Below are 26,150 nucleotides of genomic sequence, written 5' to 3' on the forward strand. Positions count from 1 at the left end.
TTACTGCCTGGGGGACCTTGGGCAAGGAAACCTCTGCTTCCTCATCTACAAAATGGGACCAATAATGTATTTACCTCAGGGTCAGGATTCAGTAAGGAGATGGGGTGGGGCGTGTCTGCCGAGTTGCAGAGATCAGTACCTGGTGTCTCTTTTCATTCGTACTCTGTCTACTGGGGTGGGCGGTTGGGATGGAGTCTTTCTGAGGTCTCATCCTGTGGGGTCTGGAGTCCCAGTTGGAGTGATTGGTTGGGGGAGTGGGGGACCAGGGAACCCTTCTTCAATTAGGAAACTGCAGCCAGAGAATTAAGATAATAGAGCTGTCTTATGGTGTCTAAGTTGAAGCCAGCTGCTCTTTGAAGATTGACCCTGAGATCCAACAAGTTCAACTGCTAGATATGGAAGCATTAAGCATTTAAGGGGGCCTGGAAGTAAGGTTCCTAGAAAGAGGCAACAATCTCTTGCTCATCCCCAACTGTCTCAGACCCAGGGTGGAGGATGGAGCCCCTGTGGTTGAGGGGCAGACTCTGGGCCAGAAAGCTAAGCCAGGGGGTGCCGAATGCTTTGTACAGCAGTGTCCTGCAAGTGGGCCAGAGTGGGCCCCGCCGGCCCTCAGAGGAGGCTAGATGACTGTGTCCTGCAGAGCGCCCCATGTGTTCTTCCCTCTGGGAAGCCTTCCACCCCGGCAGGGCCTCTGGGGCCGGATGTGGAAGGTAAACAGGCAGCCCTTCTGCTCTGCTTTTCATCTCAGGAAGCCCTGAGGTCCCACCGGCTCCCCTAAAGCAGCCTCATTGTCCCTGTGCAGCAGCATAACCAGTGTGGCCCAGGCACGATGCTGAAGCTTGAGCAACAGTCCCCGGCCCCCTCCCATCCATTCTCCACATGGGAGCCAGATAATAGCCTGCTTGAAATCTTGATCCATATCCCAAATCTGGAAGCCCACTGGGCCCTGCAGGATCTGTTCTTTCCTCTCCAGCTTCATCTCTCTCCCCCTCCCACTGTATCACTGTGCTCCAGGCACACCAGCTGCTCCTCTGCTCCATGCTCTTTCCTACCCGTGCGATCCTCTTTCCCTCGCCAAATCCCCACCCAGCTCCTCCTCATTCTTTAGATCTTCCCCACTGTTGGTGAGGAAGTCGTACTCAACCCCTCCAGCCTAGGCTAGGTCTCTGTCTTAGGGGCACACCTTTCACCTCCACTTCTCCTTTTAACTCTAACCATCCTTTGATCTCTCCACCACCCCACCCCCCCGACGCTGTGAGGGCCATGAGAGTAGAGACGGAGTCTGTTTTGTCCACTGCTATGTGCCTAGCATGTAGAACAATGTCTGACAAATATAGGTGCTCCAGTAAATATATATTTATGGAATGAATGGATTAATAGCAAGCCAATCAAGCAGGTGGAATGGACCTGCCACCCATCTGTTCACCCACTTATTTGAGTGCCTCCTGTGGAACAGCTTGGTGTTAGGGGCAAAGATTGATCACCCTCAGTTTCTCTGAGAAAGAAGGCACTGTCACTCTGCAGGCCAGGTGAGTCCCAACTAAAAGCTGGCCCTGCGGTAAGCTGTGTGCTCCGGAAGGTTATAAGACGTCCTCCCCCAGGACACTTCCAGACGCAGTGGGTCAGCCAGCTGTCCTGACAGAGTTCTGCATCAGTGCCTGCCAGTTACCAGCCACAAGCAGGATGCTTTTCAAGTGCGGAAAGGAGGGGAGACATCACTGTCACCTGGAGAGTGGGGAAAACATTGTTAGGACAAAATTCATCCTTTTTTGTGCAAATACCAAGCTAGGTATCCATGTGTTGTGTGCCAGGCACTGGTCCAAGCATCAGGGATGCAACACAAGAGAAGGCCCCTGCCCTCAAAAAAATGAGACACAAGGCTAAACACAGGGGGAGACCTTTTTAAATTTTTCTTTTCTTAAACTTAATCTCTTTTATACAGAGATTGCTACCTGTTGCAAATTAACTTAGTCTAATAAGAGACAATAAAGTGTTTTGTTTCTAGAGATAGCTACAAACATAAAAACATAGCCCTGTGGTTTAACTGGCTGGCCACCTTCCTGAAACCCAGCTTACTATGGTACCGTGTTCTGGGGCAGCCCACTCGTCTCCATGTCCTGAGCTGAGCTTGGAGATGTGCGGTACCCGGGAAGGAAGCGCAGTCTGGGCTATCTTTGGTGGCCATTGTTATTTATGGGGCATTGGCAGAGAAGTCAGTACCGTGGAAACTCTGGAGAAAGATAGAGGCTACACAGTGTGGTTGAGCAGAATTCGACAGCCCCTCGGCGCTCTCTGGGCCATGGGACCCAGAACGACACAGCCGCCCTGTCTCTGCTGTCAGGCTTGGCCTTGGGCTTGGTCTGCCACGTCCCTCCACACCTCCTTCGCTGTCGGTGTGAGCGATGCTGGGGAATCAGCCGCTCTGTGTTCCGAATCAGGCCCCTGGGACCTTCTCTGTGTTCGGCAGACAAAACCTGAGACTGTTTCTCCTTTTAAATGCAACTTTGTTCTGCAGGAGAGGAGAAAAGCTGGAAAGAGATGGCTTGTTCGTTTGACGATAGTGAGGTGTACTCCGATATGCCTTTGAAAAGGGCCCGTTTGCCCAGCAGCCTTTGCCAGATAATGAGAGGAGAGGAACACGGGGAACTTGGTGGGAATCTGAAACTGGGGGTGGGCGTGGGGTGGGGGAGGAGTTCACCTCGGAGCAGCCCGGCCTGTCTCTCTCCTGTAGGAAAGTAGAGTGGTGCTGGATGGTCCACCAGCTGGGTTCTATACTGGGGAGAAGAAATGTGCTTGACTATTGGCCTTGGTGCATTTAAAAAATGTGTAAGCCTCTGCTGGCTGATTCCATTTCCTCACTTCCCAATTACTTCTCAGCCCCAGCAGCTCCCCTGAGTCTGCCCTCTCAGAGGTCTCCAGAGACTGGCTAATTACCATCCCTGAGGGTGTGGGCGCAGCACTGCCTAATCTGGATGTGCTTGGCGCCTCCTAAGTGCCAGGCGCTGTATTAGGTGCTGGGGATGCAGGCAGTGGTCCCTGCCGTCTCTTCTCAACCTCTCTGCAGTGCATGGTCCTTTCAAAAAAAAAAACATCCCCCCCAACACATTTATGAACATGTACAAAAGTGGAGGGAATCCTTATGTACCCATCACCCAGCATCAACAATTACCAAAATTTTGACAAACTTGTTTCATCAGCTTCTCCCAACACACTCCCCACTCAGACTGTTTTAAAGACAACCCCAGACATCACCCATAAATGCTTCCGTGTGTTTCTCTAATGGATATGGGTGTCTGTGTTTTTGATGGAACAGCACGCCACTGTACCGGATGCTTTTGAGCATGCCTTAAGAAAAAAAAAAGTTCTCCCCTTTGCCTTCCTTGACATCACCTTCTCTACTTCTCCACCATCTCATTCTCTGTCTCTGAATCCTTTCCCTCTTCCCACCTCTGAAATGGGGACATCTCACAACATCCTTTTCCCAGGAGGATTTTATCTCCCGCCTTCCCCTGGCCTTAAGTCCCACACCAGTGTGGATGACTCCACGTCTCTAGTCCTGACCCCTTCTCACACTCTGGTGCAATTGTCTGTTAACATGTCTCTGTTCCCTGTTAGACTTGAGGTCTTTCGTGGAGGAACCCTATCTTATTTCTCTTTGTATCCCCAGCACCAGCGCCACGCCTGACCCTAAGAGAGGCCCAGGAAATGTTTGAATGAGTGACTGAGTGAATGCACGTGCGAACAAATGACCTTTCTGCCGAATCTGAGACGTAAGTTTCTGCACACCAGCTGGTTGTGCAGCATGTACGTCACTCTCGGCACGTCCCAAACCAGACTCGTTCTCGAGCCCCTCTCCCTGGGTTCACTGTACCCGGGTCCGACATCCAAGCCAGAAACATTGAAATCACCTTCTGACTCCTCACCCCGTCACGGGCACCAAATTTTACTTCTTTCTTTCTCTCAACTATCTCTCAGAATCCTTACGCTCCTCCTTTCCTTTGCTACTGCCGTTGTCCTCACGCAGGACCACATAGTAAGTGCTTAAAAGTGCAGATTCTAAAGTCAGACTGCCTGGGTGTAAACTGCAGTGCCGCCATTCGCTACCTTGAGCTGCGTGACTGCGGGGAAATGCCTTAACCACTCTGTGAGGGTAATGTCTGCCTCCACGGCCTGTGGTGAGACTTTGGTGAGTTAATACTGTGTGCCCTTTGCTCCATGCCGGGCACACAGGAAGTGCTCTGATGTTGGCTCCTTCATCATCACCGTCATCACCCCTGTTATACCATGTCCAGGTCTCCCGCGGCGGCCTCCTGACTGGCTTCACTCCAGTCTCCTAGCTCATCTCAGTGGCTCCACGAACATTATCTTTCTGAGACCCATATCTAAGCAGGTCACTCTGAGGAACCTTCCGATACCCAGAGAACAAGTTCTGAGTTCCTCGGCCTTTCTACCTTCTGACCCCAGCTGACACCATCTCCTGCCACTTTCCCTTAGGGGTTCCCCAGACATTTCTTGCACATTTATGTTTTTTTCTTCTTGATGTTCCCACCACGTGGAACAACCTTCTTCCCAGGTCACCACCTATCAGAATAGTGCTCCTCTTTCACGGCCCGGATCAGGTGTCACCTGACCTCTGCTGTCCTCGGATCGCACTGCTCTGCAGTGACTGGCTTACCAGCGTCCCTCTCCAACCAGACCGTGCACTCCTCCAGGACAGAATGTCAGGTTCTGTACATCTCCCTAGACTCTTGGTCGTGATTCTCTTTACTCAGCCTGAATCTCACTTCCTCCAGGAGATGGGAAGCTACCTGAAGGCCAGTTTCACCTTCATAGACATTTAGTTAAGTAAACAGAGGATTTCTCATTCTCTCCGCCTTTAGCTCTTCCTTTTTTCTTTGTTTTCTTGTCCAAGAGGAGAGGATGCTGTGGAAGTTAGAAACTCATGGCAAGGGTCTGCTTCCGCCAGGGGAACGGCTGCCTGCTTTGGCCGCTCTGCTGTGAATTCCTGTTGCCTTTCTCTGGTTCTCTCCAACAGGTTCCATCTGTGGGCAGCAGGCCAGACGCTGGGGGAACTTTGGGATACAGGCCTTCTTATCTTCCCTTTGTTTGTTGCCCCACCTTCCAGAAGGGAGCGGGCCCCAGCCATCTCAGACTGAAACGGCAGCACATGTGGTGTCTGCCTTCCTCCAGCCGCCTGCCACCCAGGGAGCAGAGAGGATCAAAGGCTTTAGCAGGCGAGGAGACTGACGGGCTTTCGCATCAGTGGAACCAGAGGCTTCTCTTTCCCCTTCCATCGCTTGGCCTGGCGGAGTCCCGTCCTCCCCTCGATCTGGTGGGATGTAGGGGCTACTGTGGAAGGGGCTACAGCCATTTGGAATAGATTTTGCATGGGGGATTTAAGATTTAAAGCAGTGACATTTTTCAGTGGCACAGCTGTCTTTCAAGTTGAATCTCACGTGGATCTGCCATATTATAAAATCGATTAAATAGCTGCTGAAGTTAAATGTGAGTAGGGGGCAGCCTCCCTCTCCCCTGGCACCCCTCACAGCAGAGCTCTTTTCAGAATGCTGTTTGAAAATCACTCCTTGGTATCACGTCCACTTCTCTGCTGAAAGAGGCATTCCACTGTCCCTTTGTGGTTCACCCTGGGGTCTGTGTGTTTCTAAAGAAGATGGCTGGGGCCGGGGTGGGGGGGTCCTGCGCCTGCACGTTGGGTGCAGCTTTGTGCTGTGTGGGATAACAGTCACCTCCTGGTTCTGTGGAGGAGGAGGCTTTGACAAAGGACAGCGCGTCCTAGCGGCTCTGCCTTCAGGGTTCTCTCCATCCTCACTGCTGTAACCCTGCCATCCCCACGGCCACCAGGGGGTCTTCCCACCCCATAAATCTAGTCATGCTACTACTGCCCCCACAAGAGCTTCCTGCCACTCTTAGAATAAGACCCAAACTCCCCACCCTTCCTCCCCAGGGCCTGTAAGGCTCCCGCTCCTCCCCTAGGCTCCCCTCTGCTCCGGCCACACCCACGAGGCCTTTCCCACCCGGGGTCTCTCCTCCTGGAATGATCTCCGTCCTACTGGCAACTGGTTTGCCCTTTCCTTTGGTTCAGACTCAAATAGCACCTCCACAGAGAGGTCTTCCTTGACTGGCTGAACTTGATTCCCTCCCCGGCTGTCCCCCTCCTCCCGTTACTCTTGCTTGCATAACCCTGTTTTACTGCACCACGACTGTCTAATTATCTTCTCTCTTTTAAAAATTATTTATTTATTTATTTTTGGCTACATCGGGTCTTTGTTGCTGCGTGCGGGCTTTCTCTAGTTGCAGCGAGCGGGGGCCACTCTTTGTTTCGGTGCGCAGGCTTCTCTTGTTGCAGAGCGCAGGCTCAATAGTTGTGGCACACGGGCTTAGTATCTCTGCGGCATGTGGGATCTTCCCGGACCAGGGCTCGAACCCGTGTCCCCTGCGTTGGCAGGCGGATTCTCAACCACTGCGCCACCAGGGAAGCCCCATTACCCTCTTGTGTGTCATCTCCTCCACCAGAATGTGGACCTCGTGAGGGCAGGGATGTTTGTCTAATCCCAGTGCTCAGCATACGGCAGCATGTGGGGGCTGCCCAATACATTGTTTAATTGAAATGAGTGAATGAAGTTTGGGAGAGCCTCAGAGCAGTGAGTCTCCCCCTACTGGGGGCTGGGGATGCCGGGGAGGAGGGATCTGATGCCAGCATTCTGAGCCCAGGCTGGGATGACTCTGGAATCCTGAGTTCCAGTCGGCTTCTTTGGTTCTCATGCAGTGTCAGGGCACTCGGACCTAACCATTTTGTCCCCTAGCTCTCCTCTTTTGGGCTCCTCTGGGAGAAAGCAGGAGGCTGGGGCTCTCTGAGCACAGGCAGGACTTGCCATTCTGCTCCAGTCTGAAATCGATTTCCTCCAGGCCCTGCCTTGAGCCAGGCCCTGTGAACAGAGGGAGGGGTTGAAGCCAGGTCTCCCCTACCACGTGTTGGGAAGAGAGTGATATAGCCACTTGGCCTGAGAGCCACCAACCTTTCCACCCCCCTTCCCTAAAAGGCACACAATGGCAGTTGGGCTGCGCCTTTGTTTTATGAGTCATCGGCACTAGCCCGTCATAAATTGTTTTTTCCTATACTATCAGAGCAGCTTTATCGGGCGTCTCCTATGCAATCCGGGAACGGATTTGATACAGGGTCAGTTAACATGTTGTCGAGTCGAAATCTGTCATTGTGCCCATATAAGGCAAACTCCTCGGGTTACTTTTTACCTTGGCAGAATCTCAGGAATGTCAAGGTAACCAGGCCACCTCAGCATAGCTCTGATTCTCGTTGGGTCACCTGACTTGCCCTCCCTCTCCCATGACTCACCCTGTAGCTCAGCACTAAGCCTGCCACTCTGGGTGGCGCTGGTGGCCCTGGTGGCCCTGGTGGCTGGTGGAATTGGGGGAGGGTCTCTGGGACCTGCTTGCTTCTGTGTCTTCCTTCAAATGAGAGAAACTATGTGAGGTGCCTCACAGGGGGCCTGACAGAGTGAGAACCAGAAACAGAAAGTAGCCTTGGCCAGACTTGAGGCTGGTTAGGAGACAATGTGGGCCCCGGCTCTGACACCTACCAGCTGTGTGACCACAGGCAGATGGCTTATCTGTAAAATGTAGAGCACTCAGAACAAATCCTGGTACATAGTAAGTGCTCAATAAATGTGAGTCATTTGTACAATCATGTCAGCGTATATACCCCCACCCAATCATAAAAACACCTCTGCTGTTTTCCTTTGAGGCTCAGCCCCTTAGTAGCTTTAATGGGGCAGATTGAGCTGGTACTCGGAGTCCCTCCCTGGAAAACTGAACCCACAACTTCCCAGTGGCACCTCATTCCCTTTCCTCCCCCACCCGCCCCCCCACACCCACACGCATGCAGAACAAGCCACTCCTCTGCTGTTACAGGGCCAGGAGTCAGCTCTGCGAGAGCTCAGCAGGGGCCCCTTTGTCCTCTGACATCACACTGCTCCTGGAGACAGCCGCCCCTTATGACTGCTGTGTGGTTTGGCCAGGCCTTAGTACCAGCCCCAGGAAGGCCTGTAGGTTGGGCGAGCCAGGGTGAGAGTCTAGTGCTGTCACTCTGCCAGGGCAAACGGTTTCACCATTTTTAATAGAGCAGTTATGAGTCAGAGGTTTCAGTCTCTCTTCACTGGTTCCTCCCAATCCTATAATTACCCTTTGGCTATAGAACCTTATTTTGGTTTTTCTTTTTTTAAATCCTAAGACACTGTTCATATTGTCCATCTCATGTGTCCAAGGGGTCTAAGATGGAGTGGCAATGGTAAAGGGAAAAAAGAGAGACTCCAAATCCAGAGTGATTTCTTAACCCACAGAAATGATGCCTTCCCCCACCCACTCCAAGCACCATTCTAGTGCCACGCCAGGAAGTAGAGCCAGCACCGGCTTACGCAAGGCTGATGGCAAGAGTGGATAACTCTGAACACCTCCAGTTGCCTCTTGGCAAACTTTAAACTCCAAGCCTGGAATTTCTGGTCTGAGGCGCCTCCCAGATTGACCGATGGATTCATTCACACTCTTATCCAGTATGAGCCTCAGCAAAAAGCAGGCCTGCTGACGAGCACCCAGCACCTCCTCAGGCCCCCTGCCAGTGCTGGTCCACTCAGAGATGAGGGGAATTGATCATGCAGATAAACGCCCTGTATTCACTCAGTCTCCACACTCTCCCTGCTTCTCAAAGGGATCGTCTTACGCCCAGGCTCTGAGAGTGGGAAGCCAGTGGGACAGAGTATATAGAAAACAGTGCATGTCTGTGAGTGCTGGCCCAGGCTCTGGTTCCCCCTGGTATGTCAAGAGCAAAGATTTCCAGCCCAACGCACTCCACCCTAGCCATGTCGCTCACCCCTGCTTTTCACTGGAGCAGGAGAAGGCTTCTGACCTGACCGGCAGACCGATGAATCAGAACGTCCCAAAAACAGGAAAAAGGAAAAGGGTCACCGAGGAGGAGTTTCAGTTGTCAAAGGCGAAACCCTCACCACTGTTAGAGATCACTCCAGGGCCGGCACAGTTGCTTGCCCTTCCGCCAACAAGGCCTAGTTTGTGGATCATGTAAATTGCTGCAGAAAACAAGCTGTCTGCTAGAAGGCGGCGGGCGGGATGGGAATGTTTGCCCTGCCTTCAGGCGCCCCTGGCCTGTGGCACTCTTTGCACCTCTAGATTCTGTTCGGGAGTTCCTGGGGTGGGCCACCGTGGCCCAGGGTGGAAGGAGCACAGCGCCCCCTCTGACTTCTCCTCAAATGTCAAACACCTGTTATCTGGATGAGCCAGTCCATGGGCGGATTTGTCCAGGCTAAGACGTGATTCTAAAGACCAGTCCTCTTAGGCACCTGTTAGGATTCCAGGCCACACAGTCTCGAGGCCAGAATTGGCTCACTCGGCTATCTTTTTGAAGGATCAAAGTTTAAACCAGACGATCTTTAATCTCCCCTCCCAAGCCTGAAACCCGAGCTCAGCTGTAAACCATTGAAAATAAATGGGGTTTTTGTAGCTCAGCCTCCCTGTTCTCCAGGTGAAGGGCCCCCTGTGCCTGATTGTTTCACAGCAAAATGCCAGATGGGGCCAGAGGAGAGGCGGAGGGTAGGGCCCCAACCTCTGCTGCTGCCCTAATTTTAAAACTGCCTTTTGGGAGTGGAAGTTTTCTCTTTTAAAGGTAGCTAATTTCAACCCATCTCCTCTTCCTGCTGAAAAGCCCTCCTTTGAAAGCGGAGCACTGCCTCCTGCGTCTACCCTGTGGGCCCCACCTGCCTGTAGTTCAGACCCGTATCTCCCTATGGATTCTGTGTGGGGAGGGCAGGCTCTTCGCCCTCAGGGAGGACCCAGTTCTTTGGAGTGTAATCTCAGTAGCTCTGGGTTGGTTGGTTCGTTGGTTGGTTGGTTGGTTTTCCGTGTGTGAGATGGCTCTGGAAAGGTCCATTTGAGAACAGACACAAGCTCAGACTGGGACACCTCCCTTCCCTGGGCTGCCTGTCCCCTGCTTCTCTGGGGTTTCTTTTAGCTCCAAGAGTCTAGTCCAGTCTAACAAATGCAGTGGCAAGGCTCCCCGGTTCTGCCTGGGCTTCAGAGCCCTCATTTTTAGAACAAAGGGTCAGATTTGAGTGGTGGTTCTCAACCCTGGCTTCATGTTAGACTCAACCCTGGCTTCATGTTAGAGCATTTGTAAAATATCATTATTCCGGGACCCACCCCCAGGAAATCTGATTCATTTGGCCTGGGGTGAAGTTCAGGCATTTTTAAGAAGCTTTCTGGTCCCATACATTTATTGTCCTTTGTTTTTCAACAGGGGTCCAAGACATATGCATTGGGGAGGGAATAGCCTTCCCAGTAAATAGTGCTGAAACAACTGGATATCCACATGCAAAGAATGGAATTGGACCCCTTCCTCATACCATATACAAAAAAGTACCTCCAACTGGATCAAAGACCTAAATGTAGGAGCTAAAACCATAAAACCCAGAAGAAAACATAGGCATAAATCTTCATGACCTTGGGTTAGGCAGTGGTTTATTAGATATGACACCAAAACCATAAGCAACCAAAGAAAAATAGATAAACTATACTCTCCAAAATTAAAAAAACTTTTTGCTTCAAAGGACACTATTAAGAAAGTGAAAAGACATCCCTCAGAATGGGAGATAATATTTGCAAATTATACATCTGATAAGGGTCAATTGTCCAGAATATATAAGAAGTCCTACAATGCAATAATGAAAAGATAAATAAACCAGTTAAAAATGGGCAAAGGACTAGAATAGACATTTCTCCAAAGAAGATATACAATTAGAAAATGGTACATGAAAAGATGCCCAACATCATTAGTCATTAGGGAAATGCAAATCAAAACCACAATGAGATACCACCTCACAACCACTAGGGTGACTATAATCAAAAAGCCAGATAATAACAAGTGTTAGCAAGGATGTGGAGAAATTGGAATTATCATACATTGCTGGTGGGAATGTAAAGTGGTGCAGCCTGTTTGGAAAACAGTTTGGCAGTTCCTCAAATGATTAAACATAGACTTACCATATGACCCAGCAATTACACTTCTGGGTATATCCCTAAGAGAACTAGAAATATATATCTACACAAAAATTTGTGCTTAAACGTTTGTAGCAGCATTACTCATAATAGCAGATATATATAATAGCAAAGGTAGAAATAACCCAAATGTCCATCAACTTATGAATGGATAAGCAAAATGTGGTATGTCCATACAATGGAATCTTCAGTCAAAAAGGAATGTACTACACTGTGGATGAACCTTGAAAACCTGCTGAATGAAAGAAGCCAGACAGAAAAGGCCACATATTGTATGATTCCATTCATATGAAGTATCCAGATTAGGTGAATTCATAGAGACAGAAAGTAGATTAGTGGTTGTCATGGGCTGGTTTGGGGGGAGGAGGAGGAGAAATGGGGAGTTACTGCTGACAGTTCTGGGGTGATGAAAATTTTCTGGAATCAGGTAGTGGTGATAGTTTTTCAATCTCATGCTAAAACTCACTGATGTTTATACTTTAAAGGGGTGAATTCTATGGTATGTGAATTATTATTCAATTAAAAATTTGATTTTCCAAACTATGAACATGATTAAAAAGAGTACATGCACGCCTGTGATCCAGCTACTCTACTTCTGTGTTGTATTAGTTATCTACTGCTGCATAACAAATTGCCTTTTCAAAGCTTAATGGCTTAAAGCAGTAAATATTAGAGAGAGAAAATGCAAACGAACCAGAAAAGTGCCTGGGTAATTCTGTTGTAAAGCCAGAATTTGAAGGATCTCTGGAAGCAGGAAGGACCGGATCTGATCATTATATTCCTTTACTCATTTGGTAGTCAAGAGGCCAGGCAAAGGGGAGGGGAGGTTTGGGGGAAGACCGCTTTATGTCAGCCACCAGAAAGCAGCCCGTCAACTTGGCGAATCCTAGGGTGGAGGTGTGGCTTCAACAACTGCAGTGCTGCTACCAACGACGGCACCTTCCGGAATAGGGATAATACAGTAATGAATAGAACCTCTGTTGAGTGCTCACTGTCTGCCAGGCTGTGTGCAGTGCTTTCTCTGTGTTATCCTGTTGAGTGCCCGCACCCATCATGTCTGTTGCCCTCATTTTACAGGGGAGGAACTTGAAGCTTAGAGAGGTGAAGTTCATTTTCTGCAGCCACACACAATGCGTGGCAGAGCGAGGGTTCGGACCCACGTTTGTTCAGACTCGAGAGCCCTCGCTCTGGAGCACTGTGCCATGTTGTCCTCTCCTCACCCTTGTAGACCCCGGCAGATTGATGTCTTGACATGTCTGTCAGCTCCTCAAACTGCCTCCTTCTAGCCCACCTACTGCTCCGCCCCTGTCTAGGCCCAGACCCGACCCCCGTGAACCAGGGTCTCTGCAAGTCCAGTGGCCTCAGATGCCTGAGCGAAGAGGGCTGCTGAGGGCTCCTCTCTTCCACTGGAGTGGCACGCCGAGGGCATTGTCTTCCCTGGCTTGTTTTTCGAACGTCTACAGCTCTAGGATTATTTCTATGAACTCCTGAGAGCAAAATAGACTTATCTCTAAGTAGGGACCCTCACCAGTATAAAATGGGATTGGAAACCATGAGAAGTCCTAAATGGCTGGCCATGAGAAGCACCAACCGTATTCCATTCATTCTAGGATTTACTGAGCACCTACTATGTGCAAGGCGCACCGTTCCAGGCAGTGGGTCCTGCAGCAAACAGGACCCTGCTCTCATAGAGCTTATGTTACACATGGGAGGGAGACTGGTTATGGACAAAGAACCTCATTTCTGATAGCAATAAGTGCAGTGAGTAAAACAAAGCAGAGGGAAGTGACAGCATGGTGGAGACAGCAGGGTCAGGGAAGGCACCCTGGGGTGATGGCATGAGGGAAACCCTGAGTGATGAGAACTAAGCAGGCTGTAAAGAGCTAGAAGAAAGTCTTAGACCAGCGTTTCTCGGGAAGAAGGGACTACACTCCAGAATCAGCCTGTTGCAGCAATAACATACACGCTTTCTGGTGCCTCGCAGGGGATTGGCTGACGCAGGAATGTTGGCTACTGGGAGGGGACGTGGGGGAAAGAGCTGGTTTCTGGATGGACACGCAGGACCTTTGGAATGCTCGCTACTCCACTCTGCGGTATTTATACCTCTCCTCCGACTGGGAAGTCAGCTTTTTCATGTAGGCCGAGAAAACTCCGAATAAGGCAACAGCAGGCCAGGACATAAGAAAGAAGCATTCCATATTTCCCTGTAATTGCTTTCAAATTAGGTTCTGTTGTCATGGGGCAGGCACACACAGCACACCCGCTCTGCCCGTGGCTGGATATGGAGTTGGGTCCTGGACGGGCAGCCAGTGTGTCCCTGTGCTGCTGTACCACCGGCCCCGACGACCCATGCTGGCAGGGCTGTCTGAGTCCCATGTTGCTGCACCCGTCTAAGTTGTGGTCATGTCATCGTGACTGGATCATTTTCTCTTCTCTCAGCCTGGTCCCTGGTTTTTATCTTCAGAATCTGGTAAAGGCAGTGGATCTTCAAAATAGCACTCACATGTATAATCTCAAAACCGTTCCAGAGGCTTCACAGACTTCCTGGATGGATCCATGCAGATGTTGCCAGGGCAATCGCCTGTTTGCCTGGGCCGCTGGTAACCCAGATTCCGGAAGCCTTAGCCATCGGATCCTGAAAGCACCTTTATAGTTGGTGATGAAGCCCAGGGGCCAGGGGAGCAGTCTCTGCTTTCAGGAACTGAGAAGATGCCCCACTGGGGCCAGGCCTTGCCTGAAGCCTGGCAGTAGCTGGCAGATGGGTGATAAGAAGGGTGGGTGCCTACCCTAGGAATAAATAGCTGTCCCTCCCCTGTGTCCAAGCCCCGGACACCCTTCCTGAGGTCCTGTGGAAGCAGGAACCATGGGCAGCGTCAGAGGCCACACCAGGCAAGGTGGGAGTTCAGGAGGCGGGACGGCGCCCTCCCCCTCAAAGCGGCCAACGCCCCAGCGGAGCGGCAAACCCAACACGGTATTGCAGAGACGAGGTTTGAAAACTCCCAGCTCCCTAAGGAACCCTGACTTGCCTCCGAGTGCCCTGGGGGAGTTTGCTGTGGCCAGTTCTTCCAGCCAGCCCTGGTCCTGGGGCAAAGATATGCAGCTGGTCCTTCTGGGTCAGGCTGCTGGCCTGTGATGTTCTGCTAAGGGGGTGGGCGGTATACACAGCGGAAGGCGGGGGGTGCAGCACGAGACAGCGAACGGTTTTTCCTAAAGTCTTGTCCAGTGTGGAGTCAATGGAATCCACATGTGAGCATCTGCTGGCGGGTAGAAATAGCGCAGCCCCCGACCCCGGTCCAGGAGCTCTCCTTCGCCAGTGCTAATAATCAGAGCCAGCACGCTTGCCCCAGCCTGAGGTCTCAGGTGAGCCCGTTTCTAGGTCCAAACTGACTCTGTAAAAGACTCCCTTTAGTCTGGGTTTAGTGGAATTCCAGCTTCCAACTGACATTTCCCTCCACGCCACCCCCTTCAGTACTAAGAACATGTTTTGTGACACGTAGTTGGTAAGAAGAAAAGGGAAGGAAAGTTTTTTCAGCTGGGTTAGCCGCATCCCACCAGGATCCTTCCTTCTTGCCCTTGGCATCACTCTGCCCGCTGGAATACCACTGGGTTGCCCCATGTCTTTCGAATGTTTGTTTCTTACTTGGTGACTGCCCCAGAGTCAAGAGGGTTTAATTTACCTCTTTGGGTTGGGGGAGGGAGTCATCGATGAATAGCTCATTAAAGCCCACTGCTGCCACATTCCTGGCCGTTTAGTTCACCTCCCAAACAATATCCATCATTCATTCACACAGCCACCCCACATCCTGGCAACTGGGAGGGGTCCCTGTGACACAGGAAGGACTTTATGACCAGCGATGCTAGGCCTTCTCCCCCTCCCCCAACACACAGTGACAAAGCAGAAACAGCTGGGGGGGTTGTCCTCTGAGGCTTGCCTTCCCCAGTGCATGGGCCTCGGGCCTCGGGCCTCGGGCCTCGGGCCTCGGCACAGGGAGTGGTGACTGGATCCCAAACAAACCAACAAGCTCGTCCTCTCTTCTTCCACCCCGCCTCCCCCCTACACCCTGTGCTATTTTAACAACCAGAGAAGAATCTTTAACAGGCTGCCAGTGTGCAGAGGCAAGTTTTGAAGGCTCTTTGTGGTTTTTTTCACGTGTGTTCTCAAAGGCAGACGAGTCCACATCCTTCCTCCCTAGATAGGTCAAGGGCTGGGTGCAAGCTCCCTTCACAGGATGGCAGGGCCAGGCCTGGAGCAGCATGGCCAGCATTGGCCTCCCACACTGGGCTCAGGCCACCCTTTAAGAAGCAGGCAGGCTTTTAGGGAAACAGCCCTGCCTGCCTCGCTTTGTGAGCTCAGCTCCAGTTTAGGGACTGAGGCTGGGCGGGGCCCTTCTTGACTCCGTTCTGCGGGCTCTGCTTTGCCAGGCCAGTAGGTAGCATTCCCCTCAGAGGAATGAGTGGCCGCCCCATATTTGTGTTAATAGCTGTGTGACCTTGGGCAAGTCACTTAACTTTTCCCTGCCTCAGTTTCCTCATCTGTAAAATGGAGATGATAATATCTCACATGACCTTGGGGTTGGAGGTTTTAAAGACTTGCTATGTGTAAATGGTAAGAACTAGCAATTAGCAGTTACTGGCCACCCCACCCCCGCCGCCATCAGAATGTAAATTCTGTGTCTGTTTTGCTTCCTCCCATGCCCAGTGCCTAATCGGGCCTCCAAGTCAGGATTTGTCAGCCCGGTGATTGCATCGAGCGCCTCTTAGGTGAGGTGCTGGGGACACAGCCACCGCTCAGAATCAGTACTGCCCCTGGAAAATGACCTTGACAATAAAACCCAGACGAGCTTGAGATGCTTTTTGCCTTTCCCTTCTCCCACAGAGGGCCAGTAGCTCCGGACCCTCCCAAATGAAATCGAAACCTTGAGTTTGCCTTGCTTGGTTACAACTGTCAGCATTTCCAGCACGGCTCCTCTGCCTTCCTCCTCCTGCCAAGTTTCTCGTAGAGGCTCCTTACCCTCTTTTTTTCCCTGGTCATCACACATTGACCCTTGCCCCCTTTGGGTCAGTCTCCACACAGCAGCCGCCCCATGAGGGTGGCCCTGCCAGCCTCATGACACAGTCTGCTCTCCCTCACTCCCTTCCTTCCTCTCTCCAGCCGGGCTGTGTTCTCGCTGCCACAGGGCCTTTGCACATGCTGTTCCCATTATCTGGAAAGTCTCCCTCATTTTCATCTTACTTATTCTCCATAGGGAAACTTCCCCGTGTCTGCCCGGCCAGTAGATCAGGAGCTGTTCCCTAGCATCCTAAACGTTCTCTTCAGCTCCCTCTCTGGGGGTGGGAGAGAGGAGGACAAATGCAGGATGATACCTCAGAGTGTGGCTGCTGGAGCCAGAGTACCTGGCTTTAAATCTAGCTCTGCAACTTTCCAGGTGCGTGACTACCTGCGGGCAAGTCACGTCACCTCTCAGACCCTCGGTTCCCTCATCTGTAAAATGGGCCAGAAATAGCAACTACCTCACAAAGTAGCTTTGCAGATGAGAGATGTTAACATGTGACGAAGTGCCTAGAGAAGTGCCTAGAACAGTGCCCGGCACATAGTTAGCTTATAGAAGTATCTGCTGTGGTTGTTACTGTTACCACTTTTCCTAAGGGTGTCTCTTCTGTAGTTGAGTAGTTGCTTGGTTAATGAGATCGATCCTCTTCCTCAACAGAGCGGGAGCTCCTTAGAGTGCAGCCTGGGTCTGCTTTGCTCACTACTGTGGATTCAGCACCAGGCCTGGCCCTGGCTTGGCATGCAGCAAACCCTCCCTTGTCGAGGGAGTGGATATGTCCTGCCCCACAGTGACCTGGGCATCGCGGAGCCAGTGGGGCCTGCCACGCTCGGGCAGTCGGGCTCCGTAGCTCGTGCTCTGACAGATCTGCATGGTGGCGGGGGTACAGTGGGCCCACGAGACGTCCATCTATAGCAGCCACCCTCCACACTACCCACCCCACACATCTCAGTCTAAACTGGGTAGGGAGAGGGAGTGAGTAAGCAGAATGTTATTTTTGTAACCAAGTAGAAGAAGCTATGAATTTTTCATGTCCCATTGGAACTTCAGCTCCTACTCACCAGTCATGCCGCGTGGAGCAGGGGCTGCGCATGGTGGGCTCGTTCCCGAGGAGGGCCTCGTGACTCCTGCTCCCCTTGCCCTGAGCCCAGGACCCTGCGAGCCTCCGGTGTCAGTAGATGCTCCTCGTCTTCCAGGAGGAGGAATCAGGGCCACGCAGGCCGTGGAGTGAGGATGGGAGGCCTGTCGGCGGGGTTCCCATCGTGTGTCGGGTTCAGGAGAATACCCACAGGCTTTTCCTCACCACCGAGGCCAGGCCAGTGGATGTTCTTCCCCAAGCACCTGCTCTGTAGTCTGCTTGGGCCTCTGCCTGCTTCCAGCCAGGGAGACGGAAGTACAGGGCAGAGTTACCATTTATTTAAAAATAGTCCTTTCCCTGAGATTTGTATAACTCTGAATACTTAATCTGTGCCAGGCACAGTCATAAGTGATTTACTTGCATTGTTTTATTTAATCCTCATTTAAGAGGGGAGATTATTGCCTCCATTTCACCAACAAGGAACTTGAGGCTCATTGCTTGCCCGAGGTTACCCCGCCGGCAGGTGGCCTCAGTGGCCGAGGCAAGGTTGGAATCCAGGTCTGTGTGAGCCCCAAGCCAGAGCTCTTGTTTCCTGCCCAGAGAAGATGAGCAAAGGTGCAGAGATGGGACGCATGTTTGCAGGGTGAACGGTGTCGTGACCTTCTGAGGACAGACTGCCTGAACCCAGTGAGGCGAGGTTCGTTCAGAGCCTCCACAGGTTGGAGTGAGAGGGTGTGCTGTATCTTGTTACCACTCCACACCATGGCCGTGGGGTAAGGGCCTTTGCAGAGAGACGGGCTCTCATCCTTCCTGGGAATGGAGTGGGAAGCAGCCGGGGTGGCTGTGTTCGCAGGTGTGCGTATGCTCAGTTCATCTGGCACTTGATGCCAAGCTCTGTGCCAGATGTTTTAAAGCATCCCCCCCCCCCCGTTTAATCCTACAGCAAATACAGGAGGTAGATTCTGATAAGTCCATCCTACAGAGAAGGGAGCTGAGGTGGAAGTGGGCCAAGTCACTTGGTTGGAAACACAGAAGTAAGCCGAGGGGCTGGCATTCAAACCCTGAAGGGTTACCCCAGGTGTAACCCAGGCAGGCCGAAGCAGAGAGCGTTGCCATTCAGATACGTGCCCAGCTCTACCTGCAGCCCAGGCGCCTAGATCTCGGCCCAGCAGCACCGCAGCACCAGGGGCGCTCGCTCTCTGGGAACTGCCCTCTTGCGTCCTCGGCCACAGGATGTGATGGGCCACTTTGCTGCCCCGCAGCATCTTTCAGGCACATGCACCAGCAGAGGCCCAGCATCCCCTGCCACTTCCTGCCCCAGCCTGGCCTGCTGCTGCCCTCTGCTTTACAGGGTGGCTGAGTTCCCCGCCCACCCGCTGCCCACCACGGAGGCTGCTGTGCTTTGGGCATTCTAAATGCATGTGCGATGTGAGACTTAATTCCTACTCCCTGGGAGCACGCACACATGCACGTAACATCCAGTAAGACCCAAAATGACTGGAGAATGCTGTCAGAGATATGCCAAGGGTTGAGCGCGGTGGTGGGGGTAGGCAGGGGACGGAGAAGGCACTCAGTGGAAGAGGCGGGCCAGGTGTCGGGAGAGGAGGAGATCCTGGGAAGCACGGGCTGTGCGGAGAGCTGCCGCTTATGAGCACCTGCCACGTGCTGTACAGGCATTGCCGCTTCGAACCCTCACACTGACCGTGACCCAGGTGGTGTCTTCATCGCCAGGTTGCAGATGAAGAAGCTGACGTTAGGAAGGTTGGGTAACCTGCCCACATGAGTGGTGTAGCCCTGGTCTGTCTGAATTGAGAGCTGCAGAGGGGAAGGAGCGTGGGAAGTGAGGTGGGGAAGGCGGATGCCTTGCTGAGAACCTGCTCCTGGCCAGAGCCCAAAGTAGCTCATGCTTGTGAGGAGGCAGAAGCAGAGAGAATGGTGCTGTGATAGATCTGCACGAGGAGGGGGCATCCGAGTCAGAATCGGGGTGGGGCAAGCAAGTCAGTGGGGGCGTCCGGAGGAGCCGCACTTGGGACTGATTTTGTGGGATGGGTGGGTGCGGGCTGAGGCGAGGCGGAAGCGGGGCAAAGGTGCCCGTCGCTGAGGAGACAGCCTCATGTGGGTGTCTGTCTCCGAGGTGGAAGAACTCTTCTTCGTGTTGGCGGGAGGCGGGTGGGGTGCCCTGCCCGTTCGCAGCCCTCTCCCCGCTTCGGGTTTGGAAGGAAACCTTGTACCTGTGGTGCAGCGTATTAATCAGGCGGCTTCTTTGTCTGGGAGGGGCCTTGTGTTGAGTCTCTGAATGAGCAGAGCTGGTGACAGTTGTCAGAACACATGGTTCTTGGCCAGAGGCTCCTTGGAAGCCCCTCAGCCCCACATGGCCTCTGCCGGCACCCGGGTGCACATGGGCTCTTGCGCGTTCCTGGCTGTCGGCCCACCTCCACGCTGGGCCCTGTGGATTGACGAGGGCAGAGCGGGGGACTCCCGTGAGAAGCAGGCTTGGGGTTTTTCCCAGATCTTGCTGCGGGGGCCTGTCTCCCCGGAAGGCATCTGGGCACGTGCACCTTAACTGATGTGTCGTGCATCCCTGGCGCTGAAGTCTGATAACGTGCCCCAGCCAGCAGGGGGCTGAGTGCTGGTTACGTACTCGGGCATTCTGTGGTCCGGTTTGGGATTTGGGCTTCTTGTCGACGGACGGGCCTCTCCACCTGAAGAGGCCCCTTCGCCTTCCAGCACCCGCGTGCCCTGTGATCCTCCGGCAGTTCCTCCTCAGATGTGGTTTCCTAACCCTGGTGGGGGTGGGTGCCTGCCTCCCACTTGCCTTCCAGCCCCCTCTGAGATACACTGGATCTTAAGATGTGGAAGGGTGGGGCGTGGGATGTTCTCCAGGGAATAGAGGGTGTCTGGCCTCGAGGGAAACAGCGTATGTAGGGGTGCCACAGGGCTCGGAGGATCTGTGCGCCCAGCCTTTGGGGGAGGTGTTGCCGCTGGGCTACTGGTGGTTCGAAGAGAGACTGACTTGAGCAAACCTTGAATTTACAGGAGGCTTGTTTTCCAACTGCTTTCCTGTCCCAAGTCATCTCTGTGCCAGTGATGGGGAAATTGCTGCCCCTGCCTGAGGGGAGGGGCAGGTGGAAGGGAGCCAGGGCCGTGGGGACCTGTGGTCTGCTCTGCCCGCCCAGGGGGATGGAGGGCTGGTGTGTCTGTCCAGAAGAACGTGTCCGCGGGAGCTGGACCCCTGCTGCTTGTTTCCATGCTCAGGGCCCGGCTCCGTCAGCACCTTTGCCCGATGCGGGCAGTGGGCCCACTCAGGGTGTGGTGGGGCCGGCACTTGCTCTGGGGCTGGCAGACGTGGTTTCCAGTCCACGCTCGGCCGCGTGTCACCCGGCTAACAAGTGGTAGTCTGCTAACTGCCCTGAGCCTCAGTGTCCTCAGATCGACCTGCCTGGCTCGCTGTAAAGACCGGAAACAGTGTCAGTGTTGATAAAAGGTGGGGCCCAGGACCTGGCCCTGAGCAAGGGCCCCGTGGCAGCCGTGCTGTCGCGGAGTCAGGGCTGTGACCCAGCCCTTTTGCTGGAGAGCCCTGACGGCCACGCCGACCCTCCAAGCCATGCTCTTCTCCGCTTCCCCAGACCTTCACAGCCTGGTGCAACTCCCACCTGAGGAAGGCCGGCACGCAGATCGAGAACATCGACGAGGACTTCCGAGATGGGCTCAAGCTCATGCTCCTCCTGGAGGTCATTTCAGGTGAGGCCCCCCTCCTGCGGGTGCCCATGGGATGCTGCCCACCCCGCCGTCCCATTGCTGCGCGGGGAAGAGCGAGGCCTTTACCGGCTGCAGCAGCACTGCGCCGGCATGGGCCTGTTCCGGGGAACAGCGGGGACCCTAAAGCTCCTCTCCCTCTCTTTCTCGGTGTTCGGCCCTCAGGGGAGCGGTTACCTAAGCCGGAGCGGGGCAAGATGAGAGTGCACAAAATCAACAATGTGAACAAGGCACTGGACTTCATCGCCAGCAAAGGAGTCAAGCTGGTCTCCATCGGGGCGGAAGGTGAGCTCGGATGGGGCCCCACCTCTGCCTTGGGAACAGAAGCTGTGTTGGTGGCAGAGAGAGCACTTGGGGGTGCTTAAAGCCCAGATACACCGAGCAGCGACCACAGTGACTGCCCTTGATGTGATGCTGGGCCCGCAGACCTCCCTCCCTTCCCCCAAAGAATAATCCAGCCCAAGACCAGGAAATCCAGCTCACCCGGTCATGAGGGGCACAGGGGGAGGAATGGCTTTGACTTGGACCCCGGACACCCTCACTCGCCCTCCTGGTGCCGGGCCTGAGGGACACGGCATCTCTCTGAGCCAGCAGCACCTTCACCCTTAGGCCCTGTCTGGTGTCTGCAGGCAGGAGGGCTCAGAGTAGGGGAGGGCGCTTGAGGCCCGGTGTCAGGGCTCTGGGGCAGGGAGTGTAAGTCCAAAGGTCAGCGAGCAGACTTCGCTAGCTGCACAGCTTGGGAGAGTGTGGCCTCTTGACAGGATACCCAGGATCCTCTGGGCCCCGTGCGGGTACCTGGAACTGTGACCCTTGTCTCTGAGCCCTCCCTAGAGCAACGGCGTGCCCTCCCTCCCTCAGTGCAGGCTCTTGTCTCACAGACGCCTTTGGAGACCAGGCGAGGCCTGACAGAGCCCAGAAGCTCCCCATCGGCCTGGGCTCCCAGTTCTGGTCATTAGTCAGAGCAGGGTTTCCTACACCCCCATATCCATGTTGTCCCAGCTTTTAGAAAAACAAAGAAAACTAATTGCTGCTAATGACAGGGCTCCGAGAATTTGGCCAAGACTCCAGGCCAGAATGCACATCCCGCGTTCCAAGGCTCTGCCCCAACCCGGGACCTCTCCAGGGAGGACTGCCAAGCCTCGCATGCCACGGTTGAGGTGGTTGGTGTTTGTTTACAAAAAAAAAAAAATCAAAACCCTGAACTCAATCAGGCCCTGAGATTTTCTGTTCTTGCATGGATCTTTCCTCCTGGCTCCCCTCCAGCCTTCTGCTTCTCACAGCTGCATTTATTTTGCTCAAATGCTAGCCTGTAAATACAGAAGGGGTTAGAGGAGAGACCCGTGGCAGTCATCAGTTTTCATCTGGAGAAAAACTCAGTCTAAAAATGTTTTCCGTTCATGCCCAAGCTGCTTCACTCCCAATCCCCGTGGCCATCGGGCCTCTGGAGGGCAGCCGACTGGAGCCGTTCCGAGGGCTTTGGGATACCTGAGCGCCCCAGTCCCCGCCCGCCCCCGGCCCCCTGTCCCTCCACACCATCTAGGCAGTTGCAGGAACGTGGCTTCCCCGTGGGGGTTGTGAGAGGGGTCGGGACTCGGAGGCACAGCTGCAGGTCCAAGAAGCAGCTGGTGGATGTGTCATGAGAGCAGCCGTCTTCCTCCCCTCACAGGGACTCTCTGAGTCCTCCATGACCAACTTGCTCATAGCACCGGCTGGGTATGGGCGCTGCGGCCTCCTCTCCAGCTTGTGTCCGTCCCCGGCTTTGGGGTGCCTGGCCCTTGGGAGGAACGCAGCATAGATTTCCTGAATGAATCACCGCCCTCACCCCACGCTGGGAAGGCTCGGCCTCGTTTCCGCCCGTGGGGTTCTTAGCCCTGGGAGAGGGCTGGACAGACAACGTGTCCTTCCCCTGCTTCCAGGCGGCCGGCTACGCATATCTCCTCTCCTGAAACCCTCAAACCGAGAGCTGCCCTCGGCCGTCAGCCCATGGCTTCACTGTGGGGAGCCTCTCCAGTGGCTAAAAGAGCACCCACCCTTTCCTAGCGAGCATGTCCTCGGGGAAGGCTGGGCCCCATCCTCCGGGGGACCATCGTGCCTCCTTCCCAGATCAAGCCCACATAGAGTTTTCTGTTCTCGAGGCCGGTGAGCAAGCTCTCTTGAAGTGTCCCCTCCGTTCTCCGCACCCTCTCTCCCGCATCCGGTGTGTGAGAGGCGCGGGGGTGGCAGGCCTGAGAGGACCGCCAAAGGCGCATCGGGCCCATGGGCCCCAGGAAGAGGCCGCTTGCACGCACCTCCCTCACCTGGCTGCAGACACGCGGTGCCTGAGCGTTGCAGAAGTGATTTTTCTCTTAAGTTGCTGAAGCTGAAGAACGTGTGGTCCAGACCCTTCTCTTTCACTCCCAGAAGTTTGGGAGAGTGACTGGTTTTCGGTTAGTTAAGAAAGCAGGCACTTACCAGCTGGACCTTGTGCTACCCGCTCTCCCCTTCCTGCAGCACCGTGTCTTTCTCAAGGGCCGGGTCCAGGTGCTGGGGGTGCAGAGGTGATCACGAAGGCAGACAGTGAACAAGTAGACAAACCAGCACGTATCAGTGTGTGAGGGGAAGAGCAGGGTGCTGGGGGGAGAGGCACCGGGACGGTCAGGGAAGCCATTCTGGGGAGGTGACATATAAGCAGAGCCTTACAGGCTGGGAAGGACCAGCCATCTGAGGAAAGGGTCGAGGCGTGTGCTTTGTGGCGGGCCAGAAGGTGTGAGATCCTTAAAGCAAGAGATAGCTGGCTTGTCGAGAGGACAGAGCTGGAGAATGCTGGGGAGGGAGGCGGGAGTCACGCAGGGCAGGCTTTGTAAGCCAGACTCCAGAACACAAAGCAGGCGACCGACACAAATCCAGTGCACCTGTTCCAGTGACCACCCTGCCTGCTGCGTGGGGTGGATCGCAGTGGGGATGGAGGAGGCAGCACGTGAGGATCTGAGGGAGATGACGGTGGCTCGGACGAAGGTGGCGGCAGTGGGATTGGAAGGAAGTGGGCAGACTCTCAAGAGACATGCCCATAAGGTGTGGTGGGGCCTGGAAACGGAGGCCCAACACCTGGGACGAGGCTCAGCAGGGAGCAGTCCATTGAGCTGGGTCAAGAGAATGAGCTGCCCAGAGAGGAAGAGGCCTGCGTGACCGAGAATACACGGGGATGGAAGCCCGAAGGTGCCAAGCAGCAGAAGGCTTTAGGGACAGCACTTCCCGGAGTGTCCAGGGGACATCTTCTCCCAGTGAAGGTGGTGGAGGACAGGCCTAGGCAGCTCTGTCAGATGATTGGAGTTAATCTCTAGACAGGGCCGGGGGCCGCCTGGGGAGTCCCACTCTGGTTTTAACAGCCCTCTTGCCCTCTGCCCCCTTTCCCTGTGTGCAGAGATTGTGGACGGCAACGCAAAGATGACCCTGGGAATGATCTGGACCATCATCCTCAGGTTCGCCATCCAGGACATCTCTGTGGAAGGTGAGAGCCAAGGACCTGCTCATGGGCAAAGAACAGCCTTTCCTCCCCGCCCTGGTTCCACCCGAGTTGGGGGGACTTAGTTAGGATTTCGGGCTTTTTGTCTTCATGCTTTGAGGCTCTTTCCTGTGTTCAGACATCACTCACATGCCCTGCCTGGGGGTGGTTAGTAGAGGTGCTGGCCCAGGCTGCAGGTGAAGGGTCCCCCCTGCAGCCACCCATCTCAGTGGACCCTCACACCACCCTTGTCAAGTGGGCATGATTGGCCGCATTTTACAGTCAAGTAGCAAACTAGTGATAGAGTCAGGCGTGGCCTCGTTCTCCTGGGCGCCAGCACCTATGTTTCCACTCAACCTCCCACCCTCGGACCTTGGCCTCCATGGACCTGGGGTTGGTCCAGGCCACCACAGGATGAGAAAAGCCACAGGGCCAGCGTGCAGAGGGGGCTCCTGGTGACAGGCCACAGCAGTGACCAGGCAGATGTGTTCCCTGCCCTTGTAGCACTCGCTGTGCGTTGAGGACAGTCACAGCTGTCCATGGGGAGCGGAGGGACCTCCTGGGGCCCTCCCTCCCCGCCTCCTCGAAGCTGCGGCCAGATCTGGAGACCCTGAGTGGGCAGGCCCGGCGCTCATGCCCCTTGTTCAAAAGAGGCCAAGGCCCGCCTCAGGGGCTTGTTTGGCAGTGTGTCTTGCCAGCTAAAGGCAGAGGCTTTGGGGTCAGAAACATGGCGCAGGTTCAGGCCCTCACCCTGGCCTGTCACTGCCACTTCTGGGGTGACCCCAGGCAAGTGACTGCTCCTCGGGGCCTGGCGTGCTGTTAGGATCAGCAGGCGCCCGCCCGCGTCTGGAAGGGGCACTGCTGCTGCTCTGTCCGAGGGCCTCTCCCCCAGGTTCTGTGTGACCCTTATGCCTGAGCCGAAAGTGCAGTCCCCCGGGCCTGGGTTCTGAGCGTTTCGTTTTGGGCCGGTGCTCACCGTCCTCATGTGTTTTGCAGAGACCTCTGCCAAGGAAGGGCTCCTTCTCTGGTGCCAGAGAAAGACGGCCCCGTACAAGAACGTCAACGTGCAGAACTTCCACATCAGGTGAGCGCCGACCGAAGCACCCCGGCCCACATCGTTCCCACTCTGCTTCCCGGGACCTGACATGCTGTCCTCCCACCCTCTCTCTTTTGCTGTGGTGTTGTCATGGTCTGTGAGGTGCCAGCTCTCAGGAGCCCCTCCCCCTGCCACTGGCCCCCGTGAGCCCCTGGGAAGGTCCCTGCGTCCGCTGGGGGAGGCAGCAGTCACCTCGCCGTCCCAGGCTAAAGGCATTAAGGCCCGGCACTCTGGCAGGCCCTCTAGAATCTTCTTTTTCCCCAAGCAAGGTAACTCAGAAGCAACAACAAAGCTCTTCCTTTGTTTTGACCTCTCAAGAGGGACCTGCCGTCCTTTACGGTTGCTAGTGAATTTAGTGTTGGGGAAAATGTGTCCACTAGAGGAACAAGACTCGCCTGCACGAGCCTGTTCTTCCTCGGTTGAGAGCGGGAAATGAGTGTGTCCATGAGGTGAGTGTGGTCAGTGCCACACGAGATCTGGGAGCGTGGCATGGCCCGGGGGTTAGGAGTGCAGGCTTTGGGGGTGGCCCCGAGGTCAGATCTGGCGTGACTCTGTGACCTCACCTCTCTGAGCCTCTGGTGTTCTCCTGGGGTG

At 54.3% G+C, this 26,150-nt stretch overlaps 1 protein-coding gene across 5 annotated transcripts in view; it reads left to right on the forward strand.

Moving 5' to 3' along the window:
* The window catches only part of ACTN4 (actinin alpha 4), a 72,348-nt gene that overhangs the window by 22,854 nt on the left and 23,344 nt on the right, over nt 1-26,150 (forward strand). For 4 of the 5 annotated variants that reach the window (XM_061174300.1, XM_061174297.1, XM_061174298.1 and 1 more), the window contains exons 2-5: nt 20,850-20,964; nt 21,145-21,264; nt 24,380-24,466; nt 25,457-25,544. In XM_061174300.1, the coding sequence (XP_061030283.1) occupies nt 20,850-20,964; nt 21,145-21,264; nt 24,380-24,466; nt 25,457-25,544 (410 nt within the window). Of the gene's footprint in view, nt 1-20,849; nt 21,265-24,379; nt 24,467-25,456; nt 25,545-26,150 lie in introns of all 5 variants that reach the window. The other variant, XM_061174296.1, reaches the window with a different exon arrangement.

This window comes from Eubalaena glacialis, chromosome 18, assembly GCF_028564815.1.
Source record: "Eubalaena glacialis isolate mEubGla1 chromosome 18, mEubGla1.1.hap2.+ XY, whole genome shotgun sequence".
Classification (NCBI taxonomy): domain Eukaryota; kingdom Metazoa; phylum Chordata; class Mammalia; order Artiodactyla; family Balaenidae; genus Eubalaena; species Eubalaena glacialis.